Source organism: Centrocercus urophasianus, unplaced genomic scaffold (assembly GCF_019232065.1).
Source record: "Centrocercus urophasianus isolate 14NV4802_14NV808 unplaced genomic scaffold, USGS_Curo_1.0 seq_17, whole genome shotgun sequence".
Lineage (NCBI taxonomy): Eukaryota > Metazoa > Chordata > Aves > Galliformes > Phasianidae > Centrocercus > Centrocercus urophasianus.
In genome coordinates, this window is record NW_024884722.1 from 24,468,863 (window position 1) to 24,487,173 (window position 18,311).

The following is an 18,311-nucleotide window of genomic DNA, read 5'->3' on the forward strand; positions in this document are numbered from 1 at the left end:
AAAACACTGCAAAATTAAAATTCATGTTACCACAAAGGCAGAGCTGGAAGCAGTTTAAGCAACACAAAGACAAGGCAGTGCTTAGTGAGAATACAGCTGTTTTAATAAGTCAAATAGCAGCTCAGTACGTTTCTCATTTATTATACATGGTTGCACGATCTGAGGCTGGTTAAATACAATCAGTTTCAAAATATCTCAGAGTAATTTTCAGATTATAACATGCAAGTGACCATGAAAATATTTGGCTTTTTGTCTTTTACTTTAAATTTCTGAACAGGCACTTACATGAGGGAGTTAAATTTGCTTTCTTCCGAAGATACCCACATGAAGAGAAGTATCCTAGCATGTAGTACACAGAGTCTTTGTCTGCTTTATCAAAGTGCCACAGTAATAAAACAGTTCTTACAGAAATGTAATTCAATTATTTGCTTACTCATAAAGTAAGGTTACCAATGACACTTGCACTGAAGTCAAGAAGCCTTGGTTGAAAGGCCAAGTGAACTACGAGCGCAAGTAGCCTCCCACACAGCAGGCCTTGCGTTGCGCCCAAGCCTCATGTCTGCAAGCAGACTGCACACTCACAGGGAGTAGATGAAGGCTAACCTGTTTAAGCTATTTCTTCAAACACTAAATGCATACGAGATGATCAAGACAAACAATCTGCTGTGCTAGACAAGTGTCCGGTCACTCTGGAGCTTGCCTAGCTTCACAGTACCTTCATAGAAGAGCACATAAAGCACATTTACCATCCTCACAGGCCTAGACAGATGAGGATCTCCTCTGAGGGTATTCTGCCACTCTTACTAGGACAGTGAGGAAACAGATCATGAAGGAAGTGGAAACAAAAAAGCACAAGGACCCATGTAACTGTGTATTTGCAACATCAATGTTACCAGTGTTTAGAATCATTTTGATACTTTACCCACTCACCAGCTGAAAGTGAAGTCATGAGAACTTACCCAAAGCCATTACTTACTAGGCAATGAACCCTCAAAAGTCGGAGGTGACTCAAGTGAAAGGCTTAAGAGAGGAATGACAAAATGAGAACTGGGGGAAGGGAGGGCAAAGACGTTTACTAACATTCTTTGCTATTGAAATTCAAAGCTTCTTAGAAACCTTGATAAGGTGTCTGAAGGCTCCAGTTATAGTGCATATACATGCAGCTTCAGTTAAACCCCTGTCTAATACAGCAATTAGAAATCTTAGGACAAGTCCACAAACCTTGATTTTTAGTGTGATTTAGTTATTTGTCTTACTGCCATTTCAAATCAAAACAAATGCAAATAAGCAACATTGGAGAAAGACATGCAATAAACCAATATGAAAAAGGAAATGCTTTTATCTACACTGTGACCAGAAAAACCAAATACACCGGCCTACCATGCATGGAAATAACTAGATTTAAGCTTATGCATATTCAAGTGCATATAACATTGTCAAATAAAAGTAAATATGCAGTACAAAATAGCTTAAGAAAGTTCCAGTGTTTGAGAAAGCACTTTATTTTAAAGGTATATACATACTTGAATGTTTAACTGAAGAACGTTTTAGTAGTATGGTAAACGCAGCACTGTAAGATGAAGGAAGACGGTTGTAATGGGAATTTTGGCCTTCTTTTCCCACAGGCTGCTGTCATCTTTAACCTGCTGAAGCATTGCAAAGTTTTTCACCATATACCAGTTCACATTTCAGGCTGCTCAGCAGATGCTTGTGATTCCGGAGATTCAAACCGCTGGTGAAAGTTTGTTCGCTGTTTCCTCAGCTTCTCAGGCGCTTTTCTCCATAGAATTATTTCCTATTTGAGGAAACAAACACTTATGAAACAACTATTTACCACGAAGCCAGTAGCACCATTACATATTTATAGGCAGAATGGGTAAAGGCTTTTGGAAAAAACTCTGCATCCTATCATTTTCCATATGCACTGTACTGTTGTTACCAGAAAGACACCACAGATCATTCAGTTTACCTATTTAGCTGCAGCCCAAATACACATTTATCAATACAAAGCAGTCAACTCTTCCTTCACAATCCTACTGCTCACTGATGGTATTAGAAAAATCCCCCTAATTCTTTCAAATTCGAAGTCCATAATAGAAAGTGTATGCTCCAGTTACCTTCCATTTTCTAGAGTCATATCACCTTGTCTATCTTTTGGAAGGAAGATTCTGACAGACTTTGCCATAGCTTACATAGCTTCATGCCAACGACCCCTTCCACTATTCCCTTCCCTATTACGTCCTTACAGTTTTCAGTCAAACATCTTGCTCTTACTACAGTTTTGTATCTTCGAACCTAGGAAAATGCTGGGAATAGAAATTATCTGCAGGAGTTACAAAAACCAAGCAAGCAAATGCATCAGTAGCTCATTTTAATCACATAATCTTGATATTCCAAGTACAGTTATTTTATGGCACTTAGCATGTGTATAATCAATTAATATACTGATGCTATAATTAAGAAATACACAGGAAAGTTAGGCTAAACAGATTATCATGCTAAAGAAGAATGGAAAGCTTACTCTTGTCCTGGGCTCACTGAGAAGACTCCAAGAGGAGTGATCTCCAAAAGAGATCTTTCCCCAGTGGTGGTCAGCTCTTAAATGGGTCTAGAAGAGGTGGAACCAGGCTCCACCGCTTCCAATAGCACAGAATTGCCTACACCTGTGCTCCCAGGGCTGACTCATTGCTCATCTCAGGTGGTCAATCAGAGGTTCAGGCCGTGATTCAGCACTTCCCATGCAGCATTCTAGCTTTCCATCCTTACTGCCAGTTATCTTCACTATTCTGCAAGCTAGGATATTCTGTACATCTTTCAATACATTCAACCGCAGAATTATTTACTCCATACATGAAGCACAGTGGGCTTCTAAAACATTGAACATTCAAAGCAGCATGCAAAACGCTCCAGAATTCTGCAACAAGATCCACCTGGACCATACCTGCTGTTTGAAGTATCGTCTGTCTTCTTCATCCACAAGCACTAGATTTAAGAAGTACCTCACTGAAAATTTCTTGTTGACATCTCTCATTGTAGGGGTTGGGTCATAGCCTGCTAAGAATAGTCTTATAGGAATCGATTCACCTTAAAGAGGAAAGTTTCAATTAGTTCCTGACAACCAGATAACATTAACAGCTTTACTATCTATGCAAAATAAGAGCATCTTCCAAAGCACTGTGCCTTTTCTTTTCACAGAAAGGAACAGACTTCCAGTATCCAAGGCAACAGCCCTCTCACCACCAACTTGCACCTCTCATTAGGTTTGATAGGTTAAGGTTTTTCTACTTACCACCAGCACCAGCTCCCACAAATAGTAGTAAGTAGGAGTCTAGATTAAGATTTAATCATCATGCTTAGATAGCAGCTAAGTTACACCAGCTTTTGCTACCAAAGCACCTTTATACTACTGCTGCTGCCTAAGGCATCTACGAGCTGAGCCTTGAAGTCAGCAGCAAGTGTTCAGAGATAGAATGTTTGGTTTAAAAAAAATAATAAAACATACATACACAGAGCTAAGTGTGAAATCAAAGGTACAAGTCAAAACACTTGATGACCTTAAGAGATCTTTTTCAGCCTAAATTATTCTGTGATTCTGTAAAGCTGCATCTTGAACTCTCAACAGCTGATCTGCATCACGCAGTCAAGCTTGAATCAAAGTGCTACATTGATGAGACACAACATTTTCAATGCTAAATAAATGTAAGGAATTTCACTGAGACCCTGGTAGTTCTTAAGTCAATGAAAACATCAGTTTTAAATAAGAAAGAAGCTTCTCCAAAGAAGCTTACACAAGCCACTTTCCTCCTGATTTATTTTCTTTAAAGTACAATTGTAACTGAGAATGCTTACTCTTCAAAATAGTTTCACAAGTATTTACCTTTCACTGGTGCGCCATCCATTATTTCATACTTGGCAATTGTTTCAGTCTCTGTTGTGGTACTGGGTCCTGGCAAAACAAGTTTCCACTGAGAACATGCTTTAGTTTTAAAACTTTGTAGGTAAATAGATCTATCACAGCAATTTCTGCTCTGCAGCACTGGAGTTACTTTTTTTTTTTTTTTTTTTTTTTTTTTGCTTTCTATCATTTTTCAGTCACACATAATTAAAGCAAGCAAAACCATCTCCCAGACTGAATAACTGCTTCTTACTATCTCCTTCCAGTACTGACACAGTAGCTCTGGCTACAGCCTCTTCAAGGAGGCCCTCAGTACACAGGCTTAGATAAGGGACAAGTATGCAGGGTAAGATTTGTGAAACTTCTCCATTCAGAGGCCAACACTAGCAACTGATACTGGTAGGCCGTGGTCAGACTGAAAACCCGAAAGGTCTTCAGTCAGCACAAGAGCCACTGTTCTCCAACACCTAAGATGAAGCACCAGCTAGGTTAGTGACAAAAGAAAGAAAGAAAGCACAACTACCTGCCATTCCTCTACTGCTACAGAGGCAGGTTCTCCACACAAGCAACTCACTAAGGCCCCAGCCACTTGGCAAGCAAGTCATAAGCCACCTCTTACTGCCTTCCCAGTGCCAGCAGTATGCAAGCCCAGTCTGCAATAATCAGACTACTCCTCCTTAAAAACCTCTTGATATTTTCCATCATATCTCATTTAGGCTAATAGAAGATTATATATTTTTACAGTAGAAGAGAGATTTCATGCCACCAGCTTATCTCTGCAGACACAAAGTCTTCAAGATGCATTTTATTCTTTTTCCTTTGTTCACTATCAAATCAAGACTGCTTAAGCTCTTCCGTATTTCTGCATGAGCTCCATTTACATTGGTTCAAGTCTGTAGAGCCAGCCCAACACTCACTCATAAGGTCTGTGGCATTGCTCTAGGGTTAATTTGCACAATATGCAAGTGGCAGTCAAACACCAGCGAGAAACAAGCAGGCTGAGCATCAGTTCAGCCAAAGCTGCAACTATTGACTTCATTCTCCAACTATGCACAAGGCTCAATTGGCATACAAGTTGTCATCATCTCTTTTGGATTTTTTCTTACCAATTCCAGTAATCTCCTTTTTGATCAGCTGCAACTCCATGTGCTGAATTTTTATTCTCACTAAGAGGAAATAAATTTTTCCAACAATCACATCCTTTAAGTGATACCTTTAAAAGAAACAAACAGGGGTTTTCATTAAAGAACAAGCATTCCTTTTACATCTTCTCCAAAATAAGTTACATAGGCAGTTACCTTACCCACCTCTTACTCAGATGTAACTTCTCCACCAAGTTAAGCATCTCAACCAGACCAGTGTAATTAGCACCTTTCCATCACTGCAGTACCAGTACAGGAAGTACTGCAGTTTTATTTAAAAAAAAAGCCCACAAGTATCTGCATTGACCTTCCCATTAGTACTGAAGGCAAAACAGACAAGGATTCCTCATAGAAGGCCATCATAATTAGTAAGGAAACAGCTCAGTACAGTAGTCATTAAAAGCACTGCTTTAAATTTCAAGTCTGTAGAAGCCAGGTTCTTCATCAAGTAGAATCACAGATGGCCTGGGTTGAAAAGGACCTCAAAGATTACTTGGTTTCAACCCCTTGCCACAGGCAGGGTCACCAACCACCAAACCAGGCTGCCCAGAGCCACATCCAGCCTGGCCTTGAATGCCTCCAGGCATGGGGCATCCACAACCTCCTTGGGCAACCTGTCCCAATGTGTCACCACCTCTGAGCGGAAAAACTTCCTCCTAAGTATTTTTTTCCTACTTTTCTCTTCCAAGGCATTTATTAGCACATTTCAATCTAAGTCACACTTACTTTGATTTATTGTATTCAAATTCTATATGAAGACAGTCTTCAATGCCTACTTCCATTTTAATGGAGTTGTTTACATCTGGGTACGTAGCAAGCTGATGAACAATCAGATCGTATTCTTTCACTATGTCTGACAGCCGTCTCACTATTGTCACTTTTAGAAAATATCTAGGAAGAAAGCCACAGAGTTAGCCAGAATTATCCAGCACTGGGGAGAAGAGGGACAACACAATTTCTAAATCATGGAACATCCTGTAGGATAGGAGGGGAAAAAAAAATCCTAACAGATACAAACCTCAGTCTGACATTGGCACCAATGTAGGATTCATATGGCTTCTCAACCTGCATGAATTCAAAGTCGTAGCTTCTGCTCTGGGTCAGCTCTCCAGGTAAGGCGAGTTCCTTCACTAAGTTGACAAATTCATGTGTATTGCTCTTGTCATTGAAGAGCTCTACAGTTGGGGAAGATAAGGTAGAGCAGGTTTCAGTGTTTTTGTTTGTTTGTTTTTTTTTAAAACCAAAAACAATACATACAATAAATCAAAACATTGACTGCAATTATTATTCATCCCTAGACCTATGTCATGCGATTCCCACTGAGATAAAAAAAAGCTATACCCTACTGTTAAAAAAGAAATCACTTTATTTATATAAAAAACAAGCTTCTCCACAGTTACCTACTGAAAATACCAGGTAAGCAGCAGCAGCAGAAATGAGGTTTGGAGGTTTTTTCCTCTTTCTTCAGGTGTTTTGTTTTTTATTGTTTGTTTTTTTTTTTAAACAGATGGCAGCATTCCAGAAGAGAACAATTTGCAAATAATTTCACAGTTCATTTCAGCCAATTTGATAGAAGCGTGTGTCACTAGTAACCACTTATTTTCTAATACAGGCACAAAGAAAGGTGTGCTTTGCTGGCTATGACAAAACCTTGTATCATTTCAACAGTTATTTACTGTATCAGTCAGAAAAGCACACAGAAGAGCAGGCTTGAAATGTATTCGTAACACCTAGCTGGAGCTGATCTCCAAGAAGTGCAGTCATACTACTGGGGAAGTTTTCTGTATTAGTTTTCTGTATTATAAAATAATCTGTACTTCTATATTCTGTATTCCTGTATCAAAACTTGAAGGAAATGTGGAAAAGTAGAAAAACAAAACAAACAAACAACAACAAAAAAAAAAACCCACACAACAGTAACTGAAGTCACCTCTGCATAACATCTTGAGAATTTCTGAACTGTAGCATAAGAAAAAGATCCAGCACTGTGGCTCTAAGTTTTGAGAAGTCTCTTGTGGTTCTTCAGAAAATTCTCAGCCTGTCTGAGACAGAATACTTGCCATCCCAGTTCTCCCTCACACATCATCCATGATTTTCTGACTAACACATATCAGTACATCATTTCTGTTAAAAAGGGTAGAATATCACCTTCCTTTGGTACTTGTCAGCCACTGACCTGACAGGGTTGCAACAGATGAGCCAAACTGCTGCAGCCACATATGCAAAGTTCCATAAACCACACCTACCCAACATCCTCTTCATAGCTCAAAACTCACCAATTTGTCCTACAAATTCAATTCTAATTCCTTGGTGCTCTAATCTCTTGCCATGCTGCTTAGAGACATTCACCTACAAAGACAAAAAAAAAAAAAAAGCAAGAGTTAAAAGTTTAACTTTTAACTTAATACATGGTCTTAGTAATACATGGTTTTACTTAATACATGGTCTTAGAAAAAAACAAAAATATGTTACTACAAGCCTGTGAAAACTGCAATATCTTCTCAACAGCTTGAATCAAATCAAATGGTTGATTTTAAAATTAATCACTACCTAATGTCCTACTGAAGCCTCTAAGAAAAATCTAACCATCTGCAAGACTGAACTTAGATAGACCTGAAACATTTGAGTCTCACAATTCAGTATCCAAGCCAGAGCTTCAGCTGTGTTCATCTAAGCTTGCAGTGACATCCTGGCCATCTTTGAAGGTAGAGAGCTTCAAAACATCTTCTAACAGTCACATTTGGGAGTGCAAAAAAGAACTGATTCATTTATTTCAAATCAAGTGCAGTTGAGCCTCTTCCTCAGCAGAAAGTCAATGCAAAAGCAAGAAATGACAACATCTGCTACCAAGATTTTTGAATTTGATTTTCATAAACAGACCTCAGCCTCACAAAAACAGACTCTATAATGTTACTTCCCATGGGTATAAAGCATATGCAAAGTTCCCTCACTAGACAGCTATTACTAGAGAAATTCCTGTATCTTAAAATCCAATGCATTGCTGATATCTGAGTAGAAAGCAAACTAAGTGAATGATTAATCACCGTAGTGAAAAGAAGGGAAGAGGCAATAAACTACTGCTCTTCCAAGCCTTCTGATCCCACTGTGCCTGTGAATGTCAGGGCCCCTCAGGCACCTCTCAGGAGCTGCTGATCAAAGCAACAAGTCATCAGGCCAGTGAACATACAAACGTTAGTTCCCTCCATTTCCTGAGTTTGAGGGCTGTGTTATGAGAGTTTCACATCTGTTTAAGGATCTTTGTAGAGAACCAAGATCTTAACATGGAAAGGCAACATAAGAGCAGGAAGGTGCTTAGTAACAGTAAGTATTTAGTACATATTAGAAGTACATATTTAGAAGTCAGTCTCAGAAACCAATACTTAGGCTTCTTGGAAGAAAAGCGAATCCTAACTATTCAGAGAATGAGAATGCTCTAGTAAAACAAGAACGATAGCAAGAATTCCCTGGGTCTGGTACTGAAAGATGAGGAATCCCTCTGGCAATCCCTGTTTCATCTCTCACCTGACAATCCTCATCCCCACCAAGAAAAACTCTTGTTGACTCAACAGCCAGCTGAACTTAACACACTGGTCTTCTGATGCAGTTCCAGAAACCACTTCGGGGCATGAAACATAAGGCTTAGCTTCAGGGAATGCAAAGTACATTGGCTGCACCAGCCAAAAATTACTCATACGCACATGGAGTTGTGGATTTTGGAGTTCAAAGGGAAGAAAGGGGGGCGGATACAGTTTGGAATAGCTTTCTTGTCAGAAGGAAAGACAGGATTGCACGTGGTCACACGAGCAGCTAATTCACAAAGTCAAGATGACTGGAAAAGATTATCAGAAACAACAAACTACTGAAAGGGTTCAGATTTCCCAGGTGCCTGAATAACTATGGTTAAGAAGATCAGATAAAAGAAGATAGTGTTTTCTCTTTGAATAACTGCCTAACCCAAAAGGGTGGCTCTTGCTTACGCGTTTTCTTTTGATTTTCTACATGCATTACCATCAGCATCAGTAAAGTAATTAATAGCAAAAAGTTACCTTTCCTGAAACAGATTCACCATCATAGAAGAGAAAATGCTTTTCTACTTTACCATCTTCTGTTTTCATTTCTGCTGTTTTTCGTGTTTCTGCATCATTAAGAATAACATCAATCTCACAAACGGGACCGAAGAAGCCTCCAAGAAAACTCTGCAATAAAGAATTCTGAAGTTACTTCCCAGTGGACACTCCACTTTAAATGTGGTATTTACCTGCAGCTGTGCCCCGCACGTGGCAAAAACACTTGTGCTTCCATGAAGTTACAAAGCCATTCTGTACTCAAGACCCAAAATTTAGCAGTGATGGACAGTTGTTCACCTAGCAAGTAATTGCAGTCGGGTCAGTTTCTAAACATATTCAGAGCACAGATTTCACTTTCAAAAAAGTAATCTCTTTTAATTATAAATTAAAAAAAAAAAAAAAAAAAAAAAAAAAAACACGTGTTAACAAGTTTATTCTGCCTCATTTGGGATTTGGGACAGTGCGTAGTTTTCAGCATGGTTTGTACCCATTGGAACTCACTGCATAAACAGCAGTAACAGATGACCAGAAGTAGGAGGGGTAATGGAGCAAAGCAAGGTGAAAACAAGCAGCTAAACGGGGATCTAACAGAACACAGGAAGCAATCCCCTGATTAGAAAAAAGTTGAATAAGGAACTTTTATTTGCTGCCCCCTCCTGTGCCTTGTCATTCGCTTAGGAATGAACGAGAGCATCAACAGGTACAGAAGACAGCAGCTTTTCATACGATCTACCTCAGCCGTACCACTCTGCTATCAGATACAGCAGGTGTTTCTGCTTACCTGTAACACTGCTCCAGACGCTGATATACTGCAACATTAAATGTTTGTCCTCACCTTACAACAGCACTCCCGAGGCACAAACTTTTGACTATTATCAAACAACCCTCACTCTTTGACCTTGCTCAAACATCTCTCACAACAAACTGCAAAGCAGGGTAGCTGTTCTATGAAGCTCAGTAAGGTCCATACTAAGTCCTGCATTTTTTTCTTAAGAACCAGGCACTAATCTGCTTTGATGTACTAAAGTAGACATTATGGTAATTCGGGGCAATATTTTTTTTTCTATTTGTTAAGCACTTGTTTGTTTGTTTTCAGAAGCTACACTCAGTTCTGGATAAGGGCATCCACTTCAGCTGTACAAACACAGAATATGTGAAATCATAATTCTTGCCTCATCAGCTGCACAGGAACACATCCAAAACCTGAGATCCTGAAGTAGGTCTGAAAACAAAATAATCTACAAGAGCGTACAAAACAAATGCAACTGCCCAGCAATAGGAATGCTGAGCAACTTGCTGTAAGACATGGTGCAACTCAAAGCTGTAAAACAGCCATTCGCACACATCTAAAGCAGCTCTGTATTAGCTCAGAAAGCAAGTGGCCCTAGTTCCAGCCACACAGCTACAAGGCTTCACTTACAGACCCTATGTACATCTCTTCCATGTTCTCAGAGGAAAGCAAAAGCAGACAAGCGGGTAGGTGGTCAAACCGAAGGCTGAACAGACCTCTGAGTGCCTGCCAACCACATGTAGGTGCATTCACTGCTGCAACAAGAACAGAGGCTTTGGGGTTTTACTGCTGTGGGTTTTTTTTGTTGGTTTTTTTGTTTTGTTTTGTTTGTTTGTTTGTTTTTGTTTTGTTTTTTAAAGTAACTGCTCACTAGAATTGCTCTGAGTTTGGCTCCCGCAAAAGGGGGATGCAGAAAAAAAAAAAACATACAAGATTTCGGATTTTTAGGTTATTTTAAACTGTCACACGAGTTATTTTGGCATAGTCATCTCTCTTCAGTTTTGTATTTGTTTTCCAGGTTAGCTCGTGTTTGCACCCCCTCCCAGACCATGCAAGAAAGCACATTACCTCCAGGTGAGCATTACACAGGGTGGTCACACAGCACTTTCCACCCCGGGAAGGTGCACCGTGGCTTGGAGCAGCCAGCCCTAGCCCTGTATCACACCCCTGCCCAGCACACCATTCTCACGCTCCAGCTACACCCTCAGAAATAAGCTGCGATGTCAGCCGGGAGGACGTGAGCATATGGAGCAGAGAACGCAGCAGTCGCCAGCTTCTCCAGTTGCCAGCAGATACTGCTGCAGGGAAACGATGCGAGACAAGACGCCTTATTTTGAGAACCCACGCCGCGTCTTACTGCACTCCAGCTTCATAAAAGCAGAACCGGGCTCAGAGAAACCAAACGCTACGGCGCGTTCCAGCCCTCGTGCAGGAGGTGGGGATGCTGCCGCACGCGGGCTGGAAGCACCGCGCGGCGTCGCAGGCGGCGCGGCGTCGCACCGAAGGCCAGCCGTGGCGGCTTCGCCACGAGCCCTCGGTAAGAAGGGGAACGCGCGCACGGCGAGGCTCGGGCAGCCCCACGCTGAAGCCGGCTGCAGCCCGTTACTTCCCGCCGCCCCCGCCCGCAGGCCACGCGCCGCCCGCTCCTGCCGTCGGGGTGCAGCCCGGGGCCGGCCGTGTGGCGGCGGCGGCTCGGCACTCGCCGCAGGCCGAGGAAGGGCCGTCGGGGCGGCTCTCCTCACGCGCGGCCACAGGTGGGCGGCGACGCAACGTCCGGACCGGGCGGCCGCCTCGGGCGTCGGTCCCGCGCGGCACGACCGTCGGTAACTAACGGCCGCCGCCGCCCCGCCCCCACTCACCATGGTCGGTGCCCTCCGCCGCCGCCGCGCGCCACCAGCAGCCGGCCCGCGCCCCTGTCATGTGACGCTCCGGGCGGCCGCGCCACGCCCACCCCCGCGGCACGTGACCGCCCCTCCCCTCAGCGCCCCGTGGCCGGAGGGGCGGTGGCGGCGCGTGCGCGGCGGAGGGGCGGGGCGGAGTGGAGGTGCGTTGGTGATGTGATGCGGCGCTCGTCGCTCCCCGAACGCGTACTTCGTAGCAAAACGACCGAAGGTCGAGCTCGAATAAAGATAGTGCACAAAAGCCACGAGGGTTGTACGACAGCGGTTTTATTGAGCAGGGGATGGGTCGGGGACCGTCCGTCACGGCCCCGAGGCGCTACGGCAGCAGGGCCTCCTCCTGCAGCCGCTGCCCGAGCCCCGCCGGCAGATCTGGGCGGCGTGCGGACCGGATGGCGGGAACGGCCTCAGCTCCCGAGCCCGAGCCCGGCTCCAGCGCCGGCTCCCAGCCCGAGCCCGACTGCTCCTCGGAGAGCGGGAAGATGTCGCCCAGCTCCTGGTACCTCTTCACCCTGAAACACCGGAGCCGTCACAAACGCTGCTTCCCTCTCTCGCCTGCCGCATGCCCCGAGCCCACCCGCGAATCCCCGCGCTTACAGGGCAGGGTTGGCCAGGGGCGGCAGGATCCTGTTGGCCGCGTCGTCGGGCAGCTGGAACCGGGGCCCCATCTCCTCCACGCAGTTGGGGGACCAGGCGTCGGGCCGGCACCGCACCCGCTTGTAGCGCGCCCTGTGCGCGGGGGCACCTGTGGGAGCAGCCCGCGTCACTCCGCAGCTGAGCAAGGCTCCAAGGCTCGCCGAGCTGTTGCCTCTGCTCGGTGTTGGCAGACCCAAAGGACCGAAGCAACGATCCTTCCTTTCAGCCTCGTTTAATTAACTTGTTCTTACCCCCCCTGGCACGCTGTCCTCCTTTTGGTGCTTTATCTAATTTTTCTTGGGAATGTCTGCCTGTAATTATGGCTCTATTGCCTTATGTATTGCTGTATAGTGCTAGGTGACTTTCACCATCCTACTACACTCTTCTGCAAAAGACAAAAAATCTCTCAGGAAGGATTTCCTGTTGCTTTCACAGCATATCCCCTTTTTTATTTACCTTCCTTAGCACCTTATTAAGAAGACTGTTGTTTTGTAATAACAGAAGAAACAACTGTGGCCAAGCACTTTGCACATAAGCATTACAGAACTGAGGCTACAGACAACGTCTCAAAGACCATCCTCAGAATAGAAACAGCAGTAGGTATCTAATGGAAGTCTCTCACTGTCTTAACCTTGGTTTGATGGAGAATTATCCTACATATGCTTGCTAAGTGTTTCTCTCTTGCAAGAAATGACTCCACAGGGCACTTGTCGTCATGAATCAACATTTCCTTTTCGTTGTTTAGTGCTGCGTGTTGCAATACTTTTTGTACCCAATAAACTGTACAGTTTCCTCATACTTATACACAATTTCCTCTCCTCCCCCCCAAAGCAGACCGGAGACCAGAGTAGTTATGACATGGGGACTGCAACAGGCTTAATTTGTAACTGCATAACGGAATAGCAGGGCAAAACCAGACCTCTAAGGGAGGGCTGGATAAACATATACATTGGTATATACATTTGAGATGTGTGTGTACATAGAGTAGTTTACTTGGTAAGGTCTTCTTCTCATACGGGCCAGGTGAGAGACACAGAAATATTTCATTTGCAAAAGGTATCTTATCTTCCCACTCCCCCTCCAGAAAACAGAACTCTAGCAAAGCAGGCTTCCTAAGCAGACCTCATTCCTCCTAGAAGGTCAATTGCAATATTCTCCTTTAAATTTGGAGGCTGCCTCCTCAGCCCACACTGCCTAGCACAGAAAGAGTATTGCAGAGAGAACAACCGCTCGGTGTTACCTTGCACTGTGCATCCCACAAAGAGGATTACACAAACAGCCAGGAAAATCCTCCTGCTACATCTGACCGGGAGCTGCATGTTGGCCGGCGCTCCTCTGCTCCCTGCCAGCCTCCACCACAGCCTCGCGCTTCAGAAACACGGCAGGGCAAGGAAACCGACTTTTAGACAAGGTTTCCAAAACCTCAAACCCAACCCATAACCTGCGTCACCATTTCCTGATTGACTGAAGTGAGACATCTGCGGAAAAGCCCAGTGCTCCAGCCCCTCAGTCTCCCACCCAGCACGGAAATCTCCACTCTGGTGCTGGCTGTGCGGAGAAGCAAACCCAAGGCAAACCCTCCAGGCACACATCTCTGCCCACTGCTCTTTCCTCCAGCACATTGTGCTTTTGTGTTGGCAATTCAACCATCCAGGCTCGAGTTTAGCCAAGTTAGGCGCAAGGCAGCTACAGCAGCAGCAGGCTTTTCTTAATCATCCTGCTTCCAGTGGGTTAACCAAGGAGTGATGCAGGGCCCAGCACCACGGCAGCCACAGCACCAAGGCCAGCAGTATCAGCCATGTGATGGAACACTTTTTCATGGCGGAAAGTCTACCGAGATCTTGGCGGTGCTTCTGGTGAGCAGTGACTTTGCCTGTGCCCATCTCGTGCTTCTGTGGATCCTCTGCTAGACAAGGGGCTGAGCATCCTTGCCGTTTATTAGGTGTTTTCATGTTTTTTTCTCAACAGGGAAAAACAGGAGACTCCAAACACCACATGGAGATCAACTTGCATGCTGCAGTTATTTGTAGTGACTTCTTCTCTACTTTGTATTTTTAGTATCAACTCTCTTGTTTTTTTCCTCTCTTTTATTTTTTTGTCAGGCTGTGTGCTCAGCAGCAAACAGTGATGTGGGTGCGGAAGTGGTCCGTGCTGTCACACCTCTGACTTTCCGTGGTCACAGTCCCCATGTGGGCAGAGGAACAGCACAGAGGCTGCATCATATCAGAACAATAACCTTGAAATGTGTCAATATACGGCTATCAGTGTTGAAAAGGGCGTTTTTTGCCACTGCTGTGCTGAAAACACTGCTGCTGCTTTCCCATCATGTGTAAAGCAGATTAAGAGCTTTGCATTTTTCCAAGGCATTAATCTGGGGGCAGGGAGAAGGAGGGGTCTGCTGCAGCTCTGGGCCTCCAGCTTCTCATACAGACACCTGGGACTCCTCCTGAGATGACCAAAATGCCTGGAAGTAGTCCCTAAGCAGAGAACAAACATTCATCATCAAAGTGATGATCTGCTCCTTGGATATCTCTCAGGTCTGTTTTTATCTCCCAGTTTGCTTCCTGAGTGTAACATTACCATGCTAGGACCATGTCCAGCATGGGAATATCTATCCTGCCATTGACAGTAGGGAATTTCACTCAGGAAAATTCCTTCTCAGCAGCTCCATGATATCCATGTGCAGGAGGGAAGGCATCAACCATGCAGACGGGGTCTCAATAAAGAAGTTCCTCTTTCATAACTGCTCAGAAATCAGACCACAACTGCTGCCAGGTCCCTGTTCCCATGAGTCAGACTGTTATCTGCACACAGACATGGGTGTGCTCCTGTGGGTCCCTGCTCTGGGCACGGGCTGCTACAGACAGGCTGTGCCTGTGCTGATCAGCACTAAGGGGCAGGGGGAGATGAATGGCCAGAAAAGGGAAAAGTCAGACAGTGAGCAAGGGTTGAGGAGAAAACAAATACAGACTGCGTACAAGGAAAAGGTTTTACACTAAGGGTGGTGAGGCACTGCCACAGATTGCCCAGAGATGTGATGGGTGCCCCACCCCTGGAGACACCCAAGGCCAGGCTGGACAGAGCTCTGAGTTCTTGATGGAGCTGAAAGACTCTGATCGTTGCAGGACAGTTGGAGCAGATGGCCTTTAACAGTCCCTTCTAACTGAAACAATTCTATATTCCATGAAAGGCAGCAGAGCGGAACATAAGGAATGCATCTTTTTTCCCATCTTGTTCTTCAGGATGGAAGGAGAGATTTCTTCCTGTTGCCATGGTGGGATCTGGAGCAAATAGCAAAGAGCTGATGAGCCCAGGAGGTAGATTTGGGTCACTGCAGGGGATTTCTGAGTCCAGGCTGGGGCTGGGATGGATCCTCAGCCCAGCACTTGAGATGCTGAGCATGGGACCCCTCCAGCACATGGCATCTCTGCCTCTCATGCTGTGCCTCTGGCCTCTGAGGGCAGTATCACAATCTGGCCCATGAAGATAAGATTCAGAACTCACAAGAAATCATTACAGCTCACATGCATTGTGTAGAAATCTAACGTTTGCTGCCATCTAGATCACACAAAGGAACAGTTCTCTGTTTTTTTCCCATGATAGAGGTCAGAGATCATTGCTCAAAAGCCGCAACTGCATCAGCACTGAGCACAGCTGATGGCCCACAGGAAGCTGCCAACGGCTTCTTCCCACCAGCAATTCTTGTCACCATAAAAGCTCTGAATGAGGGATGGACCCAACCCTGGGTCCCAAGAACACACCTGGGAACTCCTGCTTCTTCTTCCCCATCCAGTCAGTCTGCTTACAGGAAGTCATTTCATCATTCCTTCTGTTCACCTCATATATTTCCACTGTGGATCTTTAGGCTCTCCAACGCAAGCACTCATAGTCCTCTCCCTCCATCGCAATCACACAGAGTCACTCATCCAATTTGTCTTTGTTTAGGGGCAAATTATATTAACAGCTCTAACAGGGAAATGCTTGCATCACTGCTCAATGTCTCTTTTACAGCAACAAGAACACAGAGAATCTCACGTGCATACCAGATGCCAAAAACTCGAGCATTACATATTTGAAGCACTGTTACAAAGCTCCTGAACTATTACTGCTGATCCAAACTCACGCACTGCATTGCTATCAGTCATTTCTCTAGATAAATGCTCAACACCACAGACATGTTAGAGGGGAAAAAAAAAAGTGCTGTTTAGTATTCTTGTCTCTGAACTGTCGCCAGTGCATCATTCCCATCTTTGGCTGTAAAGACACCATCAGAAGATTTTGGAAAAGGGCAGGCAGGTAAATGGTTCTCATTAGGAAAACACAGACTGCCCCCAGGCCTGGCTGGGATGAGGAAGAGGTGCGCAGCATCAGCTAAACTGCAAAACGTGGAAGTGCCAGCAGGCACTTTGCAACAGTTACTAGGAAGTGCATAACGCACTTTTATAAGGAATTTAAAAATCAGCATTAGTCATTCCTGACGAGCTCTGAAGTAAGCTAAAATGTTGCAATTTAAGAAGAATAAGTTGACAAATGTTTCCAGCCACGAATTCATGCTCTTGATTTTAAGGCAGCAGTCTTTAGGTCGCTAACTGCGAGGCTCCAATGGACTTGGCCTCAGTGATGGCAGCCTCGTAGAACCTGCTTCACAGGACTGCTTCAGGGCATTCCACAATGAAAAGTTCCGTGGAAAACACCAAAGTATCATTGACCACCTCAATCATTTAAAATACAATCAAAAAGTAAAACCCGGTTTCAGTGAGCAAAAGGAAAACCCCAAGCAAAACTGAAACGCTTAAAGGCGTGAGTAAAGCAGATCAGTCCAATCTCTCACTGTCTGATACTCAGCTTTATCAGGCTCCTACAATGTTTCCGAGCACAGAGTTGTAGCAGCAATCATACCCAGTGCCAGCACTGCACTGGTACATCGAGGCATCTCCGCTCTGCAGATAGAGAAGGCAGCCATCTGCCTTGCCAAGATGTACGCCTGTGCCTTTGGCAACGTGGGGAACCCATTTTCCTGATGAGAAGTGGAAGTGAGGGGTCATTTCTCGCTTCCCCCTGGTATTTCAGGTGTAAGAGGAGAGAGCAGTGAAGGAGAGGGCCTTCTCCTGCTGCTCTCCTCAATGGAAAAAAGAGTTTCCTTCCACAGGGGGCTTGCAGAGAGAGCCAGAACAAAGCACCAGTGTAATTATTCTCTTGGTCCTGAAACATTTCATCTGCCTGGATCAACCCTATTTATGCTACATAACACATTCAGAACAAAAGCTGAGAGCATTTCAGTTGCAACAAAACTGTTCTTAACCAAAGCACATTACCTCTAGTGAGTACTATGCACTGCTTCAAGAGGATGCTGAGGTTGCAGCCTCTGTTTTGGAGATCTTACACTTGATATGTGTTTGGCACAAGTGTGGGTGTCTTGAAAACCTCACTGCTTTATGCTGGGTAAAGAAAAAATACTAGTAGAACAACAGTAAAGAATTTTCAGTGGTAAGATTTTTTTTTCCAAGGTACAAAAAGGAATAAAAAATGCAGGTTAAATGGAGTTCACAGGAATCTAATCTTCACTTAATCTTTGAAATAAACGCCTGACCTCACACATACTTCACACAGTTAGAACTCAGCATTCCTGAAGGGAGCTTTGTTGCCTAATCCTACCTGCCCCTTCTTGCCCCACCTCCCTCCTTTTCTTTTTTTTTTTTTTTGGAAACCTAAATACAAGATCTTAGTTCACTTTGTCAAATCATGTCACAAGCAGGAATTATTCAAAAGGTTTCCACGAAAAACACATGCCTTAAAAGTATCAGTGCAATAATGTGTTGCAGTGTGCACCTGCCATGAGAGTCTCACCAATAAACTGCGTTCAGCCAGTGGCAGTCTTCACCA

The 18,311-nt window shown here is 44.4% G+C and overlaps 2 protein-coding genes across 3 annotated transcripts; both read right to left on the reverse strand.

Annotated features, from left to right (window-relative positions):
- Positions 1 to 81: 81 nt before the first annotated feature.
- On the reverse strand, positions 82 to 11,826 carry VPS26A (VPS26, retromer complex component A). 2 transcript variants are annotated; one of them, XM_042818676.1, is made up of 9 exons: positions 11,754 to 11,826; positions 9,084 to 9,233; positions 7,314 to 7,386; positions 6,056 to 6,212; positions 5,764 to 5,928; positions 5,002 to 5,108; positions 3,878 to 3,946; positions 2,942 to 3,084; positions 82 to 1,795 (listed from the first exon to the last, which is right to left on the reverse strand). In XM_042818676.1, exons 1-9 carry the CDS (start codon positions 11,754 to 11,756, stop codon positions 1,682 to 1,684), a joined length of 981 nt encoding a protein of 326 aa, XP_042674610.1. In that variant the 5' UTR covers positions 11,757 to 11,826; the 3' UTR covers positions 82 to 1,681. The 2 variants fall into 2 exon arrangements, with proteins under 2 accessions (XP_042674610.1, XP_042674611.1); XM_042818677.1 differs by lacking the exon at positions 11,754 to 11,826 and having other exon boundaries at positions 9,137 to 9,219.
- A 215-nt stretch (positions 11,827 to 12,041) lies between these two features.
- Positions 12,042 to 13,837, reverse strand: SRGN (serglycin). The gene is made up of 3 exons (XM_042818481.1): positions 13,669 to 13,837; positions 12,390 to 12,537; positions 12,042 to 12,304 (listed from the first exon to the last, which is right to left on the reverse strand). The coding sequence occupies exons 1-3, from the start codon at positions 13,745 to 13,747 to the stop codon at positions 12,112 to 12,114; spliced, it is 420 nt and encodes a 139-aa protein (XP_042674415.1). The 5' UTR covers positions 13,748 to 13,837; the 3' UTR covers positions 12,042 to 12,111.
- Positions 13,838 to 18,311: the final 4,474 nt, after the last annotated feature.